The sequence below is a fragment of the Sceloporus occidentalis genome, unplaced genomic scaffold (assembly GCF_023333645.1).
Source record: "Sceloporus occidentalis isolate IW3139 unplaced genomic scaffold, rSceOcc1.0.p SCAF_351, whole genome shotgun sequence".
In the NCBI taxonomy this organism is placed as follows: Eukaryota; Metazoa; Chordata; class Lepidosauria; order Squamata; family Phrynosomatidae; genus Sceloporus; species Sceloporus occidentalis.
In genome coordinates, this window is record NW_028317331.1 from 152,501 (window position 1) to 171,447 (window position 18,947).

The window sequence follows — 18,947 nt, forward strand, 5'->3', positions numbered from 1 at the left end:
TCTCTGTACCCCACTCCCCGCTTGGCACCCCGCTCACCCTGCCCGGTACATGCCCTGTCAGCCCCCCCTGCTCCCTGCACCCCCCCCCCCCTCCACTCCCAACTCTCCCTCTGCTTCAGGCTGGAATGTAATGGACGGGCAGAGGCTTTTCCCATTTAAATCTCTGCAGCTTTTAAAGGATTTAATGGCACTCAAATCGTAAAGTGACCTCAGAGGAGAGAGAGGGGGGAGAGCGTCCCCTCAGCTCCACAGACTGGCACAGGGCACGGAGCGTGAGTGAGGAGGATGCAGCCCTGGCACATGGCAGCAAGTGGCACAGGGGGCAACAGTTTGGAGTAAGAGAGAAAACAACCCCAGAGAGTGACAGGATGGCAAGAACCGGACTCCTTATTCACTGAGATCACTGTGCCTAGTGTGTGAGTATCCATACGCTATCTGTACGCTATATGGGATCTGATACAGTATCTATTCTGTATCTATTCATACTGAATGCATACTCTATGTATAATATATCTATACTTTATCTTTATACTATATCACTCTATACTGTATCTATGCTCTATATGGGATCTGATACAGTATCTATACTGTATCTATTTATACTGTATCTGTACTCTATGTATATTCTATCTATACTGTATCTATACTATATCACTCTTATATGGTATGTATACGGTATCTATGCTCTGTGTATACTGTATCTAATACGGTATTGATACTGTATCTATGCTATATCACTCTATATGGTATCTAATACGGTGTGTATACTGTATCTATACTGTATCACTGTATTATTACCCTGCAGTGTATGGTGTATATGCTCTTGTGTTATTACCCCGCAGTATATGGTGTATATGCTTCTGTATTATTACCCCACAGTGTATGGTGTATATGCTCCTGTATTATTACCCCGCAGTGTATGGTGTATATGCTCCTCTATTATTACCCCGCAGTGTATGGTGTATATGCTCCTCTATTATTACCCCGCAGTGTATGGTGTATATGCACCTGTGTTATTACCCCGCAGTGTATGGTGTATATGCTCCTCTATTATTACCCCGCAGTGTATGGTGTATATGCACCTGTGTTATTACCCCGCAGTGTATGGTGTATATGCTTCTGTATTATTACCCTGCAGTGTATGGTGTATATGCTCCTGTATTATTACCCCCCAGTGTATGGTGTATCTGCCCCTGTATTATTACCCCGCAGTGTATGGTGTAAATGCTCTTGTATTATTACCCCACAACGTGTGGTGTATATGCTCATGTATTATTGCCCCTCAGTGTGTGGGGGGTACGTCTCTGTAATTTTGAGATGGCTGGGTATACCGACGACCCACAGGACTCCGTGGCAGCTCTCTGCGCCATGTAGGGATGTTGGGGGAGGTTGTGAGATTTAAGGAACGCATGAGTCCATCCCCTGGGGCAGGAAGGCGCTGGCTGGAGCTGCCTCTCTGCCTCAATCTCTCTCTGCTCCCGATGGCTGCTTCTGGCGGAAGCTTCAGCGAGACCCTCATCTTTCTCACGGCCCATCTGTTTTCATCCGTCACTGTGTGAAGTCTTCTCCAGGACCACCATTCCCACCATCCACCCCACATACTCTCCCCATGAAAGCATCATTTATATAATCCAGCCTCCTTCTTCTTTCTCTGCAGGACTCCTACGTTACCGAACGCAGCCTGAATGACAGAGACCGCAGATACCCCTGCCCTCCTTCGAGAGGCTCTTGGAAAGGCATGGCGTCCGTCTCACCACCCGGCATCCTCCTCTTCTTCCTGTATCTGCACCGAGGGGTAGAAGCCCAGCAGAGCACACAACCTCATTCCATTAAAATAGACGGGGACATCACTTTGGGGGGACTCTTTCCTGTTCACGCCAAGGGCCCCGCAGGAGTCCCATGTGGAGAAGTCAAGAAGGAAGCAGGCGTGCACCGAATGGAGGCCATGCTGTACGCCTTGGATCAAATCAATGGAGACCCTGAGCTCCTGCCGAATCTGACCCTGGGGGCTCGCATTCTGGACACGTGCTCACGGGACACCTACGCCTTGGAACAGTCACTCACCTTCGTGCAAGCCTTGATTCAGAAGGATACCTCTGACATTCGCTGTTCCAACGGAGAGCCCCCCATCCTTAGCCGGCCTGAGAGGGTGGTGGGTGTGATCGGAGCGTCCGCCAGCTCTGTCTCCATCATGGTGGCCAACGTGCTGAGGCTGTTTGCTGTAAGAGATCTGTGTGATCCCTCCTGCGAACCCTCCTGTCCACCAGTCTCCTCCCTCCTTAATGGATCCAGTACCTTAGAGTTTTCATGACTGCAGAGACAGCAGACGCTCACGGTCAGGTTGCTGGATCCGTGTAGGATGTCAGTGTAAGCGGTGCTTCCCCCTGGCAGTGTGACACACAAGCTATAGACGTGGACCATAGACTCGCCCCACAACTCCGGACAGGCGGCGGGCCGGGTATATGATGTCAGCCGACTGACAGCCTATCGGGACACTGTAGATGTGGCTCCTTCAGGTTCCCACCTGACTACCCCTGACTGTCCCTGTGACCTGCTGACTATGTCCGTGGCCATCTCTCTGCCGTTTATTAACGGTTTGTCTTTACGTGGCTGGTTTATCAGAAGGTTGGCCGCAGACTCCGTTGATGGGGCCGTGATAATTTATGTGGAGTTTCCACCACTAGTTTAACGCTCAGGAACATGAAATGCGCAGATTTATCTGAATGCGACGCATTAAACACCACGCATTCTACAGGGCATCCTTCTGTAACGGTCAGCCCAGGACGTCGAGGTGCGTTGACCCTCGCTGGACTGTGATGGGCTTGTGACCCTCGCTGGACTGCTTGTGATGCTTGCTGGACTGTGACGGGCTTGTGACGCATGTGACTTGTGTGTCCGATGTGTAGGCAAAGCATGCGACGTGGCCGCTGAGCTCGCTGCACCCGCGCTCTAACGAGTTCTCTTGGTTTCAGATTCCGCAGATAAGTTACGCCTCGACGGCGCCCGAGCTCAGCGACAATAATCGATACGACTTCTTTTCCCGTGTGGTGCCGCCGGATTCCTACCAGGCACAGGCCATGGTGGACATTGTGAAAGCCCTCGGGTGGAATTACGTGTCTACGCTGGCATCCGAGGGGAATTACGGGGAGAGCGGAGTGGAAGCTTTTATTCAGATCTCGCGGGAAGCCGGTTGGTGTCCGTTCCCCGTCACCGAATCCCCAATCCGTCCCCCTATGATAGAGTCAGTGTGTCTGGGGGGCCGACTATTTACCATTCACTCACCGTGAGGTTTTCAAGCCCTTTCAGCCAATGGCACGAGTGGGTTTTAGGGGTAAAATCTTCAGGTTTTATTCATCCCCAACTCTGCCTTTTAGCCACCCAAAATAGTTATTTGATGCGGGAGCCGGGGGTCTCATCACCCTGGCAATTCATGGCAGTTTTTTGCCCTAGTTAATGGGGAGACCCACGTCACAGGGGACACATCTAAATGCACCATGCAGGGTTGAGGAACCCTTAGAAGTCTTTTCTCATGAGTTGTAATCCTACAGGGCCCCGAAGGCATGCAGGGTCCGGGGCCCGGTCTCCTGTTCGCTGTCGGCGTGCAGTAAGCGTGGCCGTTGTGTCCTGCAGGCGGCGTGTGCATCGCACAGTCCATCAAGATCCCGAGGGAGCCGCGCCCAGGAGAGTTCGATAAGGTGATCCGGAGGCTCCTGGAGACGCCCAACGCACGCGGCATCATCATCTTCGCCACGGAGGATGATATCAAGTGAGAGACGAAATCCCCTTGGAGCTTCTCTGTCTACATGGCCCTTACCTTTCCCCTCAATTCCAACCCTTCCCCAAAACACAAGACCCCAAATGCTGCATTTCTGCTGTTGTGCCAGTCCCACCATCCTCAACCTATGGGGGGCCGGTACCAGTAGCTCCTCCGAAGCCCCCAATAAATCGAGCGGCGCCCGGTAATACCTGCTAATAACTCCTGAGGTCGTAGGTGTCGTCGTTTAAGAGGGCAGCCATTGCGGTGGGCAGGGTACTTCCATTTGCCCCCGGTCTCCAGCTTCCATATGGGTTTGGTCTTCTAACTAAAGCTTTGTTGGTAGGCGTGTTTTGGAGGCGGCCCAGCGAGCCAATCAAACTGGTCACTTCTTGTGGGTGGGCTCTGACAGCTGGGGTTCCAAAACATCCCCCGTCTTGCGACTGGAGGAGGTGGCAGAGGGCGCCGTGACCATCCTACCTAAGAGAGCGTCGATAGATGGTGAGTGTCGGGGTCACCGGTCTCGCCGCCCGTCCTGGCTTCCCGGCCGGTTACTTATCTGTCTCTCTAGGGTTCGACCAGTATTTCACCAGCCGGACCTTGGAGAATAATCGCCGCAACATCTGGTTCGCCGAGTTTTGGGAGGACGACTTCAAATGTAAACTGACCAGATCGGCAGCCCAGTCCGAGGAGGCGAGACGCAAGTGCACAGGTAGTGCGAGCAGGGCGTGCAGGTCCAGGAGACCGGGCTTGGTTTGGGCAGGACTGTAAGACAGAATAAGGGCAGAGGGTATGCAGAGAGAGATGGGCGAGAAGCGCCTGAATTCGGAATCTGCCCCATTATAACATGTTTTGTGCCCCCGGGGGCCGGATACTTTACCCTCTCTCTTTAAAGCTGATTGTTAACTCTTTGTTTTTCAGGAGAGGAGAGGATAGGGAAGGACTCTCCCTATGAGCAGGAGGGGAAGGTGCAGTTTGTGATTGATGCGGTCTACGCGATGGCCTACGCTTTACACAACATGCACATGGACCTGTGCGGGGGCAGCCTTGGGGTCTGCGATAAGATGGATCCTATGGACGGGCGACTTCTCCTTCAGTATATCCGCAGAGTCAACTTCAACGGTGAGAGCCGTCGGGTGGAGCGGGCGCTCCTCGCCGCCGCTATAATTACAGTTACAGCTCAATTTTTGGTCCCATTCCTGTTTTTTGGCTCTTCTTTCATGATTAACGCTGTCCCGTCTCACTTTCCGTTGGCAGGAAGCGCAGGGACGCCCGTGATGTTCAACGAGAACGGCGATGCCCCCGGCCGCTACGACATATTCCAGTATCAGACGACCAACGATTCCGCCCCTTCGTACCGCGTGATCGGACAGTGGACAGAGTATCTTCGACTTAATGTGAGAGCCTAAAACCTTTTATCTGGAAACCAACCCCCCCCCTACACACGCCTCGCCCCCCATTATAGTCTTTTTAGTAACATTTTACAACCTTTGCCCCCCACATGGCAGATTGAGGAGATGCAGTGGTCGGGTGGTCAGTCGGACATCCCGTCTTCTGTCTGCAGCCTTCCCTGCCACCCTGGGGAGAGGAAGAAGATGGTGAAGGGGGTGTCCTGCTGCTGGCACTGCGAGCTGTGCGACGGATACCAGTACCAGTTTGATGATTTTAATTGCCAGGCCTGTCCCTTTGACATGAGACCCAACCCCAACCGCACCGCCTGCCGCCCCACGCCCATTGTCAAGCTGGAGTGGCACTCGCCCTGGGCCATTCTGCCTCTCTTCTTGGCCATTTTGGGCATTCTGAGCACTCTGTTTGTGGTGGGAACTCTAGTGCGTTTTAACGACACCCCCATTGTGAGGGCGTCCGGCCGGGAACTGAGCTACGTGCTGCTCACTGGGATCTTTTTGATGTACGCCGTTACTTTCTTGATGATGGCCGAGCCCGGAGTGGCCGTGTGTGCCCTGCGGAGGCTTTTCCTGGGACTGGGGATGTGTATCTCCTACGCCGCGCTTCTCACCAAAACAAACAGGATCTATCGGATCTTCGAGCAGGGCAAGCGCTCCGTGACTCCCCCGCGCTTCATCAGTCCCGGCTCTCAGCTGGCCATCACGTTCAGCCTCATCTGCGTTCAGCTGGTGGGAACGGGCATCTGGCTGGCGGTGCTGCCCCCGCACAGCGTCATTGACTATGAAGAGCAGCGCACCCCGAACCCAGAGTCAGCCCGGGGGGTCCTGAAATGTGACATGTCGGACTTGTCTTTGGTCAGCTGCCTGATGTACTCCATCCTGCTCATGGTTACGTGCACGGTGTATGCGGTAAAAGCGCGGGGGGTGCCGGAAAACTTCAACGAGGCCAAACCCATCGGCTTCACCATGTACACCACCTGCATCGTTTGGCTGGCGTTTGTCCCCATCTTCTTCGGGACTGCGCAATCCGCAGAGAAGGTGAAGAGACGATCATCGCTGTGTCCACCACCTCACACCATTACTTTTCACATTTCAAAGCATTTCCCTCCATGTCATGGTGCTGGTGCCACGTGTCACCAGGTGTCGGTGGTAATTCATTGCACTCGCATTTTTTTTTGTGTCCTCTCTCATCACCGGGACATCCATGATTGTGAACCATGTCTGCGTCCATTCATGGGAGTCATTCCACACCGTCCTCTTGGCCGATTCATTCATTCGCTTCACGGGTGAACCTCCGACCTGGAGAGAGGGTCTCACGTAGATTCTTCCTCTCAGATCTACATCCAAACCACCACGCTGACCGTGTCCATGAGCCTGAGCGCGTCTGTCTCTCTGGGGATGCTCTATGTGCCCAAGGTGTATGTCATCCTCTTCCACCCGGAGCAGAATGTGCAGAAACGCAAGAGGAGCTTTAAAGCCGTGGCCACGGCGGCCACCATGTCTACGAGGCTGTCGCAGAAAAACAGCGAGCGCCAGAACGGGGAAAGCAAGGCCGCCGAGAAGAGTTTGCCTGAGAGCAAGTGACCCGACTCAAGGTAACTAATCCAGCAAATCTGTTACGTGGGCCGGTGTCATGAGTGCGCTGAGGGTGAGGGAGACGCAGATAGTGCGGGGGGTAACTGGTGAGTGCGGGGGGTAACTGGTGAGTGAGGGGATACTGGGAGAATCTAACAAGAAATGGCCCCTGAGGAAAGATGGTAACCGGGGTGGGGAGCGAAACGAGGAAACGCAGTGAAGTCTCTCTGGTTCCAGGGGCTGAGGTGCCACGCGCTGCCGCCGCGCTTCTTCATCTGGGGTAGATGATGTAGTTGCAGCCAGCGGATCAGAACACAAACCCCGACTGCGGACCCGGAACACGGACGGAGGAAAAAGACGAAGCAGGGCGCGACAAGCCACACAATTACCCCATCCCTGCCACCAAACACCAACGATTACCGCATCCCTGCCACCAAACACCAACGATTACCGCATCCCTGCCACCAAACACCAACATTTACCCCATCCCTGCCACCAAACACCAACATTTACCCCATCCCTGCCACCAAACCCCCAACAATTACAGCATCCCTGCCACCAAACACCAACATTTACCCCATCCCTGCCACCAAACACCCAACAATTACCCCATCCCTGCCACCAAAACACCCAACAATTACCCCATCCCTGCCACCAAAACACCCAACAATTACCCCATCCCTGCCACCAAAACACCCAACAATTACCCCATCCCTGCCACCAAACCCCCAATAATTACAGCATCCCTGCCACCAAACACCAACATTTACCCCATCCCTGTCACCAAACACCAACGATTACCGCATCCCTGCCACCAAACACCAACATTTACCCCATCCCTGCCACCAAACACCAACATTTACCCCATCCCTGCCACCAAGCACCAACAATTACAGCATCCCTGCCACCAAACACCAACATTTACCCCATCCCTGCCACCAAACACCAATATTTACCCCGTCCCTGCCACCAAACACCAACAATTACAGTATCCTTGCCACCAAACACCAACGATTACCCCATCCCCTGCCACCAAACACCAGCAATTACCCCATCCTTGCCACCAAACACCAACATTTACCCCATCCCTGCCACCAAACACCAACAATTACAGCATCCCTGCCACCAAACCCCCAATAATTACAGCATCCCTGCCCTCAAACACCATCAAATACCCCTGAGGAAAGATGGTAACCGGGGTGGGGAGCGAAACGAGGAAACGCAGTGAAGTCTCTCTGGTTCCAGGGGCTGAGGTGCCACGCGCTGCCGCCGCGCTTCTTCATCTGGGGTAGATGATGTAGTTGCAGCCAGCGGATCAGAACACAAACCCCGACTGCGGACCCGGAACACGGACGGAGGAAAAAGACGAAGCAGGGCGCGACAAGCCACACAATTACCCCATCCCTGCCACCAAACACCAACGATTACCGCATCCCTGCCACCAAACACCAACGATTACCGCATCCCTGCCACCAAACACCAACATTTACCCCATCCCTGCCACCAAACACCAACGATTACCGCATCCCTGCCACCAAACACCAACATTTACCCCATCCCTGCCACCAAACCCCCAACAATTACAGCATCCCTGCCACCAAACACCAACATTTACCCCATCCCTGCCACCAAACACCCAACAATTACCCCATCCCTGCCACCAAAACACCCAACAATTACCCCATCCCTGCCACCAAAACACCCAACAATTACCCCATCCCTGCCACCAAACCCCCAATAATTACAGCATCCCTGCCACCAAACACCAACATTTACCCCATCCCTGCCACCAAACACCAACATTTACCCCATCCCTGTCACCAAACACCAACATTTACCCCATCCCTGTCACCAAACACCAACGATTACCGCATCCCTGCCACCAAACACCAACATTTACCCCATCCCTGCCACCAAACACCAACATTTACCCCATCCCTGCCACCAAGCACCAACAATTACAGCATCCCTGCCACCAAACACCAACGATTACCCCATCCCTGCCACCAAACACCAGCAATTACCCCATCCTTGCCACCAAACACCAACATTTACCCCATCCCTGCCACCAAACACCAACAATTACAGCATCCCTGCCACCAAACCCCCAATAATTACAGCATCCCTGCCCTCAAACACCATCAAATACCCCATTCTTGCCACAGTACAACCCAACCATCCATGCCACCAAAATCCAACATTTACCGCAACCCTGCCACCAAAACCCAACTATTACCCCATCCCTGCCACCAAACCCCCAACAATTACAGCATCCCTGCCACCAAACACCAACATTTACCCCATCCCTGCCACCAAACACCCAACAATTACCCCATCCCTGCCACCAAAACACCCAACAATTACCCCATCCCTGCCACCAAACCCCCAACAATTACAGCATCCCTGCCACCAAACACCAACATTTACCCCATCCCTGCCACCAAACACCAACATTTACCCCATCCCTGCCACCAAACACCAACATTTACCCCATCCCTGTCACCAAACACCAACATTTACCCCATCCCTGTCACCAAACACCAACGATTACCGCATCCCTGCCACCAAACACCAACGATTACCGCATCCCTGCCACCAAACACCAACATTTACCCCATCCCTGCCACCAAACACCAACATTTACCCCATCCCTGCCACCAAACACCAACAATTACAGCATCCCTGCCACCAAACACCAACATTTACCCCATCCCTGCCACCAAACACCAACATTTACCCCGTCCCTGCCACCAAACACCAACAATTACAGCATCCTTGCCACCAAACACCAACGATTACCCCATCCCTGCCACCAAACACCAGCAATTACCCCATCCTTGCCACCAAACACCAGCAATTACCCCATCCCTGCCACCAAACCCCTAACAATTACAGCATCCCTGCCACCAAACCCCCAACAATTACAGCATCGCTGCCCTCAAACACCAACAAATACCCCATTCTTGCCACAGTACCACCCAACCAGGCAATTGTCCCAACCTTGCCATGGCATCACAAAATCGCAATTACCCCTTCCCCCATTTAACCCCTTCCTTGCCAGCCCTGCATTGTATAACTTTTACCCGATGTGTTTCACGCTTGCCACGATCGCCCATTAACCTCTTGTGTAACTGCCTGCCCTCGTTCTTACCCCAGCATCCTCTCCTTTAAGACATGTTCTGGAGTCAGGATTTGCCCCGGCGCTGCCTCCTGTAGGGAATGTGAAGGAGGGGCCCGGTAACGCCGCTGGCCCCTGTGCCCTGACAGATCAACAATAAAAAGGATTTCTGGTCACGCTTCGTGTTTTATCCGCGCAACTGTGAATTATTTCTGGGCAGGGGGTCCGGGGCCAACCGAGACAGGGGTAACAGAGCGGACGTGCTGCCCCTTTACTGGATTCGTTCATATTGTGCTCATTCACATGTTGGGGCTGCAGACTTTATTCTGGCGACTTATACAGAATTAGCATGAAATTCAATCAATGAGCGGCAGGAGCCGTGTATAGAATAGGAAAAGTACTGCGTATAGAACAGGAAAAGTACTGCGTATAGAATAGGAAAAGCCGGCACCTGTATATATAAAAGGAGAAGCCGATGCCATGTATAGAATAGGAAAAGCACCGTGTATATAACAGGAAAAGTACTGCGTATAGAATAGGAAAAGCTGGCACCATGTATATAACAGGAAAAGCCGATGCCGTGTATAGAATAAGAAAAGCCGGCACCCATATATATAAAAGGAAAAGTCAACGCCGTGTATAGAATAGGAAAAGCACTGTATATATAATAGGAAAAGTACTGTGTATAGAATAGGAAAAGCTGGTGCTGTGTATATTTTTATGGTTTGGGGGGGCCACAGTGCATTATGGGTACCGTAAATATTCACGTTAGGAGATTTCTCTTTATTGGCTTTTTTCCCCCTTTAGAGCCGGGGGTCTCGGCGTCACACGGGGAGCATGCAGTTGATTTGCATTTGGTTCACCAGGTCAGACGTGGCAGGGGGTGGAGGTAATGGCTCTATTCCTAGGACCCCCAATCAAACAGGGTTATGAGTTCCGGTCCCCCAGCATGTAGCGTCTCCCCAGGTTTGGCTGACCCCTCGTACTCCCCTCGTCCCACCGTCCGCTGTCACGTTCACCGGCGCCAACCGCGGGAACGGTGCCAGCTTTCAGCTCTGCGGCATCGGTGTCACCCCCGAGACTTCAATGACTGGAGGGTGCCACGCGGGCAGAGCTAACGCTAAGGCCCATGGCGATCCTGTTGCCCTGCTAATTGTCCCGCACTCTCAGAGTGCTCCGGTGATCCGCCGGGACTCTGGTGGTCTGCTGTCCGGGGGATGCGTAGAGACGGGACGGGTGCTGGAGATGGAGACCCGGCTTCCACCGTGATTTCATGCGAGACGCTCATGGACGAGCGAGGGGTGACGGGAAGACGTCCGGCGCTGGCCTCTGGCGCTCTCAGCCGCTGCATGAACGTGGTCACTCGAATGGCTTTCTGTAAGATATGGAAGGGAGAGAGACCTCGTGAGCACCGGCGGCCTTCCGTTTGGTGAACGTTGCCCAGAGAGTCACTCACCCTCCACTTGGCTTTCGCAAAGTTCTTCTCGATCTGAGCGCAGACCCCGTCTTTAAGATTTGTTTCGGCCGCAGCGTTTCCTGAAATCCTGAAAGAATGCGCGTGTTACGCCCCGAGACCTCACACCGACAAAGAGACCGCGCCCTCGAGACCGCACGCTGCCCGTAACCGCGTTCTCTTACCAGGTGTGCGCCAATGCATCTTGGGCAGTAATTCTCTGCTCCTGGTCCATCTCCATCAAACGAGAAACGAGGTCTTTCGCTGCCAAAAAAATTCAGAAAACCTGTGAAAATCACTAAATTTGGCAGCTCGATGAAGGCTGTCAGCGCTCTCTAATCACAGACCCTCTGCAGGAGCCGGAGGGGGGGGGAGGCGGCCATTGGGCTCCAAAGCGGGTCAATCCGACTTGTAGTGGAGGGAACGTGGTCTGGTGACAGTAAAAGTGCGAACAGCTGTAAAGAAGGCTTCGGGCAACGTATGGGGGTATGTGTGTGTGAGCGTGAGTGTGAGTGTATGCGTAAGTCTGTATTAGAGGGAGTGTGTGTGTTAGTACGTGCAAATGTGTACAAGTGTAAGTATGTATGTTTTAGTGTGAGTGTATATGTGTGTGAGAATGAGTGTGTAACTGTGAGAGTGTATGTGTAAGTCTGTTAGAGAGGGATTGTAAAAGTGTGAGTACGTGTAAATGTGTACTATGTATATGTGTGTTACAGTGAGTGTGTTAGAATGAGTGTGTAAGTCTGTGTTAGAGGGAGTGTGTCTTAGAATGAGTGTGTAACTGTGTGAGTGTAAGAGTGTATGTGTAAGTCTGTGTTAGAGCGAGTGTGTGTTAGAATGAGTGTGTAACTGTGAGTGTAAGAGTGTATGTGTAAGTCTGTTAGAGCGAGTGTGTTAGAATGAGCATGTAACTGTGTGAGTGTATGTGTAAGTCTGTGTTAGAGTGAGTGTGTGTTAGAATGAGTGTGTAACTGAGTGAAAGAGTGTATGTGTACATTTGGGTGTCGCTGCATATGTTAGTTTCCAGAGGGGGGGCTGATGGGGACACTTGGCTTTAGCTGCCCCCAGACGCCCCACGTACCCGAGGCCGAGATGACGTCCCAGTAGGGTGAGTCGAACTCGTACTCCCCGGCCAGGATCTTGCGGAAGATCTTGCGGTTGTGGCTCTCGCTGTTCTCCTCTTCGTTTTCATCGTAGAAAGGCGGATTCCCGGACAGCCTGAGGCGGGAAGGAACGTCAGGTGGTGGATTTAAACATGGCGGGACTATCGTGGCCGACGCGCCGCGTACTCACAGAATGTACATCACCACGCCGACAGCCCAGCAGTCCACGGGGCGACCGTATCGGTGCCGCGAGACGACCTCAGGAGCTGAGAGGGACAGAGACAGCCAATGAATACGACCGCTACGCTGCTCTACGGCACATGTGGGCGCTTTACGGGAGAACAAGTGATGGGACCGGGTGCGCTTCACTACCGCGCCCCTTGTCCTCCGTACTCACAGAGACGATGACGGCACAAATGGACCGATCGCCCCCCCTAGTCTTTGCTACATCTGCTGGAAGTCTATTCCACACATCTACTACCCTTTCTGTACAGTTATTATTTTCTCCACCTACCTAGATACTCGGGCGTCCCGCACGGCTCCGAGATTTCTCCGCTCTCAAAGCACGAGAGGTAGAAGTCGCGCAGGACGACCTTGGAGTGTTTAGTCTGATTGTAATACATCAGGTTCTCCAGCTGGGGGAGACAGAGAGCGGCGGTGAGCGCGGGGTCTGCACGTCTCATCCATAAAGAAATGCGATAAAATAACCCTGATGGGCCCCCGGGGGCCGCAGGCGGCTACGTGCAGCATGTTTGTCATTGAAGGAAGCCTGGGCCCCCGAGAGCGGCACAGAGACTGCTGGCTTTCTATTATAGAGAGAGGAGCGAGAAGCCGGCGCGTCCTCATACCTTTATAGAAGAACGGCGCAGGCCTCAGAGGTCTCTTCTTTAACTCATATATTCCATTTATTGCAGTCAAAGAAATGACCATTTTTGCAGAATTTCGCTTTACCGCTGCTGTGAAATGAACGGCACATTTGGGGTTAATCTTATTCCTCCCCAAATACCCCACACAGGGTTCTGCACCTTGAGGTTCCGATGAACGATGTGCAAACTGTGCAGGTAAGCGACGGCCTCCAGCAGTTGGCGGATCACGTTACTGGCGTCCTTCTCCGAGTAATACCCCTGCTGCAGGATCCAATCAAACACGTCCCCCCCCGTAGCCCTGGAAGAAGAAGGGGGCACTTAAAAAACTAACCCCCAACTCACCGCACGTTCCCCTTACCCCCAACTCACCGCACGCTCCCCTTACCCCCAACTCACCGCACGCTCCCCTTACCCCCAACTCACCGCACGTTCCCCTTACCCCAACTCACCGCACGCTCCCCTTACCCCCAACTCACCGCACGTTCCCCTTACCCCAACTCACCGCACGCTCCCCTTACCCCCAACTCACCGCACGCTCCCCTTACCCCCAACTCACCGCACGCTCCCCTTACCCCCAACTCACCGCACGTTCCCCTTACCCCAACTCACCGCACGCTCCCCTTACCCCCAACTCACCGCACGTTCCCCTTACCCCAACTCACCGCACGCTCCCCTTACCCCCAACTCACCGCACGTTCCCCTTACCCCAACTCACCGCACGCTCCCCTTACCCCCAACTCACCGCACGTTCCCCTTACCCCCAACTCACCGCACGCTCCCCTTACCCCCAACTCACCGCACGATCCCCTTACCCCCAACTCACCGCACCCCCCTTCCCCCACCCACCGAACACTCGCTTTCCCCCAACTACATACTCATCCCTCCCTGAACACTAATCTGCCCCCTTGCATACGCAACCCTCCCTTCTCACTGAACACTCACCTGCCCCTCACCCACTGCATACTCACCGCCCCCCCATCCCCAATAATTTCATTTGTTCATTTCGCGCGGCTGAAGCTTCTCTCTAATATCCCGACGGCAACAACGCTACAGCCACTGCGGGGGCCGAGCCGGGGCACATTCATTACAACTACCCCCCAGTAGCCAACGCCGAGCACGCCCAGGCAACATTCAGGAACCCCAAAACACGCGCAGGGACCCCCAAATACACACTCAGGAACCCCAAAACACGTGCAGGGACCCCCAAATACACACACAGGGACCCCCAAATACACTCACAGGGACCCCCAAATACGCAGGGACCCCCAAATACACACGCAGGAACCCCAAAACACGCGCAGGGACCCCCAAATACACACACAGGGACCCCAAAATACACGCACAGGGATCCCCAAATACACACACAGGGACCCCCAAATACACGCACAGGGACCCCCAAAAACATGCACAGGGACCCCCACGCGCGCAGAGGGCACTCACAGCTCCTGGATGATGTAAAATTCTTTCTTGGTTTCAAACGTATCAATCAGCTGCAGGATGTTGGGATGATTCACCCTGCGATGGAGGAGGGGAGAGGGTTAATCACGAGGGGTACAAAGGTGAGAGTCAGGCGGGCAGAATGAGCGAGGGGGCAGGAGGCGCGTCTCACCTAACCCCCCCCAAAACCTATTGGTTTATCCATTTATCCGGCTTCATGAGATTACATCTGATGGCTCATCCTTCACCGGCCAGACAAAAACCGGGCCCGGCTCGCTCCGCTCCTTCATCAGCCCTCGGGTGGGGGGGGTGGCACTAAGCAGCCATTAAATCAGCTGCCCAGATGGGGCCGCCGGGGGCCACACAGCCGTTTCCTGGAGCGGCATTTGTATTTGGATAAGAAGCAACTTCTGACCCAGCGGAGGTCGGCAGCAAACGGGGGGTCCCTGATCCCGAAACGCCCTCCTGCCCCGCGCAGGGCGCTAACCTGTAAATCGCACCCCCCAGGGGATATTTGCCCCCAACACAGGTTGTCACGGATCAGGATCTGGGGGCTACTGATGGACATTAATGAACCTCTCATCCCCCGCGCCACGAGCCGGCATTACGGTAACAGAGCAGGACCCGCGTTTACCCGCCGGGCCGGAGCTGCCCCCACCGCCGGTCCTGAGCTGTCACAATGCTGGACGTGTCCCGATGGTGCCGCTTCACGCTGACCCCCTACTGATGCCCCCGTAGCGGGAACAGGAGTGACATCAAAACCCTGCTCATGATGTCATATCTGCACACATGATCGATGGGCCCCTCCAGGCGACTCACATTTTGAGGATCGTGATCTCGTTCTTTGCCGCTCTCCGCACTTTTCTGCCGTCCTTCTTCAGGAACTTCTTACAGACGAAGAGACGGTCCGTCTGCATCTCTCGGGCGAGACAGATCTCGCAGAACTCCTTCCTAAAGAGCGAGAGGAGGAGACGTGAGCCGAGAGCCCCACCCCCGCAGAGCAGTCACCCCCCCCCGCGGAGCCGCGCAGGCCGAGGGCGACACTCACGCGCACACCAGCTGCCCGATCTCATACTTGTCGGTGATGTCAGAGAAACAGTTGTACGTCTTCTCGTTCCGGGCGCTGATACATCCGAAAGGCATGACCGCTGCAAGAGAAAGCGCAGGCAGTGAGCAGCGGCACTACACGCAACACAGATAACTACCGCCAGTCACACGCAACACGGATAACTGCCGCCAATCACACGCGACACGGATAACTACCGCCAATCACACACGACACGGATAACTGCCGCCAGTCACACGCGACACGGATAACTACCGCCAGTCACACGCGACACGGATAACTACCGCCAGTCACACGCGACACGGATAGCTACCGCCAGTCACAAACGACACAGATAACTACCGCCAGTCACACGTGAAGCGGATAACTACCGCCAGTCACACGCGACAGGGATAGCTACCGCCAGTCCCAAACGTCACGGATAACTACCGCCAGTCACACGCGACACAGATAACTACCGCCAATCACACGCGACACGGATAACTACCGCCAGTCACACGCGACACGGATAACTACCGCCATTCACACACGACACGGATAACTACCGCCAGTCACACGCAACATGAATAACTACCGCCAGTCACACGCAACACGGATAACTACCGCCAATCACACGAGTTGGGGTGAAGGGGCAGATTCTCAGGGTTACCACCCCAGTCTCAGGGTGAAGGGGCAGATTCTCTGGGTTATCACCCCAGTCTCAGGGTGAAGGGGCAGATTCTCTGGGTTTTACCCCAGTATCTCAGCATCCTGAATCCCTGCTTGAATACAGGTGACTTCATTCAGAATATCTTTAGCTACTGACATGACACGGTTTCCATAACGACCGTTTTTACAGCCATTGGCTGCAGCCATTAGCGATAGGGTCTGTGTGACGGGCTATGAAAGGGTTAATATCTGGGTTTGGGAATCTGTGGCTGAAACTATGTGGAAATATCTGTCCAGAGGGCCGGCCTGGGGTCAGCGTGAAGGCACTGAGGGGTATCGGGGGTCGATAGCGTGCAGACGAGGGGCATTAGTGCAGAGGGCCGCGCGGGGCAGATTACGGGCTCGTTATGCGGTCCCTGGGGCTTTAGCCGTACGATGCATCAGGGCTCCGGGTACCGAGCGGCCAAACAGGGGCAGAAAAAATAATAAACCCCAGGATTTTACAGCCCCAGAGAATTATTATTAATTATTATTATTACTAAAATAACGCTGTCACACGCTGTCACACACACGCACGCCGTCACACACACACGCTGTAACACGCGCACGCCGTCACAAACACACACGCACGCCGTCACACACACGCACACGCCGTCACACACACCCGGCACACACACACACGCGGCACACACACTCGGTGTTCGCAGCGGGTGATTCACGTTGGAGCTGCTGGAAGGAGCTCCACCGCTTCAGGCGTTTTCTCCCCCAGGAGCCGCCAGCGAGAAACCAAACGCCGAACCAACCGCTTCCCGGCAACGGCTGCGAGAACCGGACGACCTCTCTACACGGCACCGCGCCCCGGCCTCTGTATAACCCCCCCCGGCCTCTGTATACGGCACCGCGCCCCAGCCTCTGTATAAACCCCCCAGACTCTGTATACGGCACCGCGCCCCAGCCTCTGTATAAACCCCCCCAGACTCTGTATACGGCACGGGCCCCAGCCTCTGTATAAACCCCCCCGGACTCTGTATACGGCACCGCGCCCCAGCCTCTGTATAAACCCCCCCAGACTCTGTATACGGCACCGCGCCCCAGCCTCTGTATAAACCCCCCCAGACTCTGTATACGGCACGGGCCCCAGCCTCTGTATAAACCCCCCCGGACTCTGTATACGGCACAGCACCCCAGCCTCTGTATAAACCCCCCCGGCCTCTGTATACGGCACCGCGCCCCGGCCTCTGTATAAACCCCCTGGACTCTGTATACGGCACCGCGCCCCTGTCTCTGTATAAACCCCCCCGGACTCTGTATACGGCACAGCACCCCAGCCTCTGTATAAACCCCCCCGGCCTCTGTATACGGCACCGCGCCCCGGCCTCTGTATAAACCCCCTGGACTCTGTATACGGCACCGCGCCCCTGTCTCTGTATACGGCACCGCACTCCTTGCACGCAGTAACGCTCCTCACAGTGACTCCAATTCCCAGTTGCACTCATTAGTCTGTTTCTTGCTCCATGGAAGACGTCGAGTCGCGCATTAAATCCATTCACCGGGGATTAATTACCCACCACCGGACTCCTCGTCATCCTCCTCCACAGACATCCGACAGCCCATTATCACACCGATCGAGAACAGGAACCTATGGGTCATTATCACACCGATCGAGAACAGGAAACTACAGGTCAATATGAGACCGATCGAGAATAGTAATCTGGGTCATTATCAGACAGATCTAGAAGAGGAATCTGTGGGTTCTTATCACCCTGATCGAGAACAGGAACCTATGGGTTCTTATCACACTGATCGAGAACAGTAATCTATAGGTTCTTATCACCCTGATCGAGAACAGTAATCTATGGGTTCTTATCAGACTGATCGAGAACAGTTATCTGGGCCATTTTCAGACTGATTGATAACAGGAACTTACATATCATCATCAGACTGATCGAGAACAGGAACCTACAGCCATTATCAGACTGATCTAAAACAGGAATCTGGGTCATTATTAGACTGATCGAGAACAGGAACCTGCATGTCATCAACAGACTGATCGATAACAGTAATATGGGTCATTATCAAGAACTTAAAGGTCGTTATAACACTAGAACAGGAACATACAGGTCATTAACAGACTGACAGGAACCTGCAGGACATGACCTAGTACCCTCAAGTCTCCTGTAAATTCTAAATACAAGGGGCAAACTCAGGGTAATAAGCAGCCGTCTGTCCAGAGAGATGAATAGAGGAACCAGGCAGGGGCAGGAATCAGAACAAAGGGGGGCACCTAGAGAATCAGACTGGGGGGCGTCCTGCCAGGGGCTAAAAGCCACAGCCATAAGGAACCCCACTGAGAAAGGCTGTCAGCACCAGTCCCATCCCAAACCTGTCCTAGTTTGTCTCAGGATAACTTCAGATTCTCCAACACTCTGTCCTGTAGAAGATATCTAGATCACACAGGTCTCAGAAGTCCCAAACAGTGTAGATTTTGCCCCGGGTCGCTCTTACGGCTGCCACTTTAGTC

The 18,947-nt window shown here is 53.9% G+C and overlaps 2 protein-coding genes across 2 annotated transcripts; one reads left to right on the plus strand and one right to left on the minus strand.

Moving 5' to 3' along the window:
• Nucleotides 1-1,481: 1,481 nt before the first annotated feature.
• LOC149274032 (metabotropic glutamate receptor 6-like) lies at nt 1,482-6,744 on the plus strand. The gene is made up of 10 exons (XM_089505888.1): nt 1,482-1,553; nt 1,658-2,221; nt 2,973-3,189; nt 3,631-3,766; nt 4,101-4,255; nt 4,326-4,466; nt 4,676-4,876; nt 5,012-5,151; nt 5,263-6,198; nt 6,496-6,744. Exons 1-10 carry the CDS (start codon nt 1,482-1,484, stop codon nt 6,742-6,744), a joined length of 2,811 nt encoding a protein of 936 aa, XP_089362014.1.
• A 4,229-nt stretch (nt 6,745-10,973) lies between these two features.
• LOC149274033 (caM kinase-like vesicle-associated protein) lies at nt 10,974-15,855 on the minus strand. Its single transcript, XM_089505890.1, has 10 exons — nt 15,761-15,855; nt 15,532-15,663; nt 14,716-14,790; nt 13,435-13,573; nt 12,924-13,044; nt 12,600-12,675; nt 12,388-12,524; nt 11,492-11,570; nt 11,310-11,397; nt 10,974-11,228 (listed from the first exon to the last, which is right to left on the minus strand). Exons 1-10 carry the CDS (start codon nt 15,853-15,855, stop codon nt 10,974-10,976), a joined length of 1,197 nt encoding a protein of 398 aa, XP_089362016.1.
• Nucleotides 15,856-18,947: the final 3,092 nt, after the last annotated feature.

Coding starts and splice junctions, on each gene's coding strand:
- LOC149274032 (XM_089505888.1), top strand. CDS start 1,482: ATGGCTGCTTCTGGCGGAAGCTTCAGCGAGACCCTCATCTTTCTCACG. Junction 3,767..4,100: donor GCCACGGAGGATGATATCAA/GTGAGAGACGAA, acceptor CTTTGTTGGTAG/GCGTGTTTTGGAGGCGGCCC. Junction 4,877..5,011: donor CCGCAGAGTCAACTTCAACG/GTGAGAGCCGTC, acceptor TTCCGTTGGCAG/GAAGCGCAGGGACGCCCGTG.
- LOC149274033 (XM_089505890.1), bottom strand. CDS start 15,855: ATGCCTTTCGGATGTATCAGCGCCCGGAACGAGAAGACGTACAACTGT. Junction 15,664..15,760: donor ATCGGGCAGCTGGTGTGCGC/GTGAGTGTCGCC, acceptor CTCGCTCTTTAG/GAAGGAGTTCTGCGAGATCT. Junction 11,229..11,309: donor TTGCGAAAGCCAAGTGGAGG/GTGAGTGACTCT, acceptor CATATCTTACAG/AAAGCCATTCGAGTGACCAC.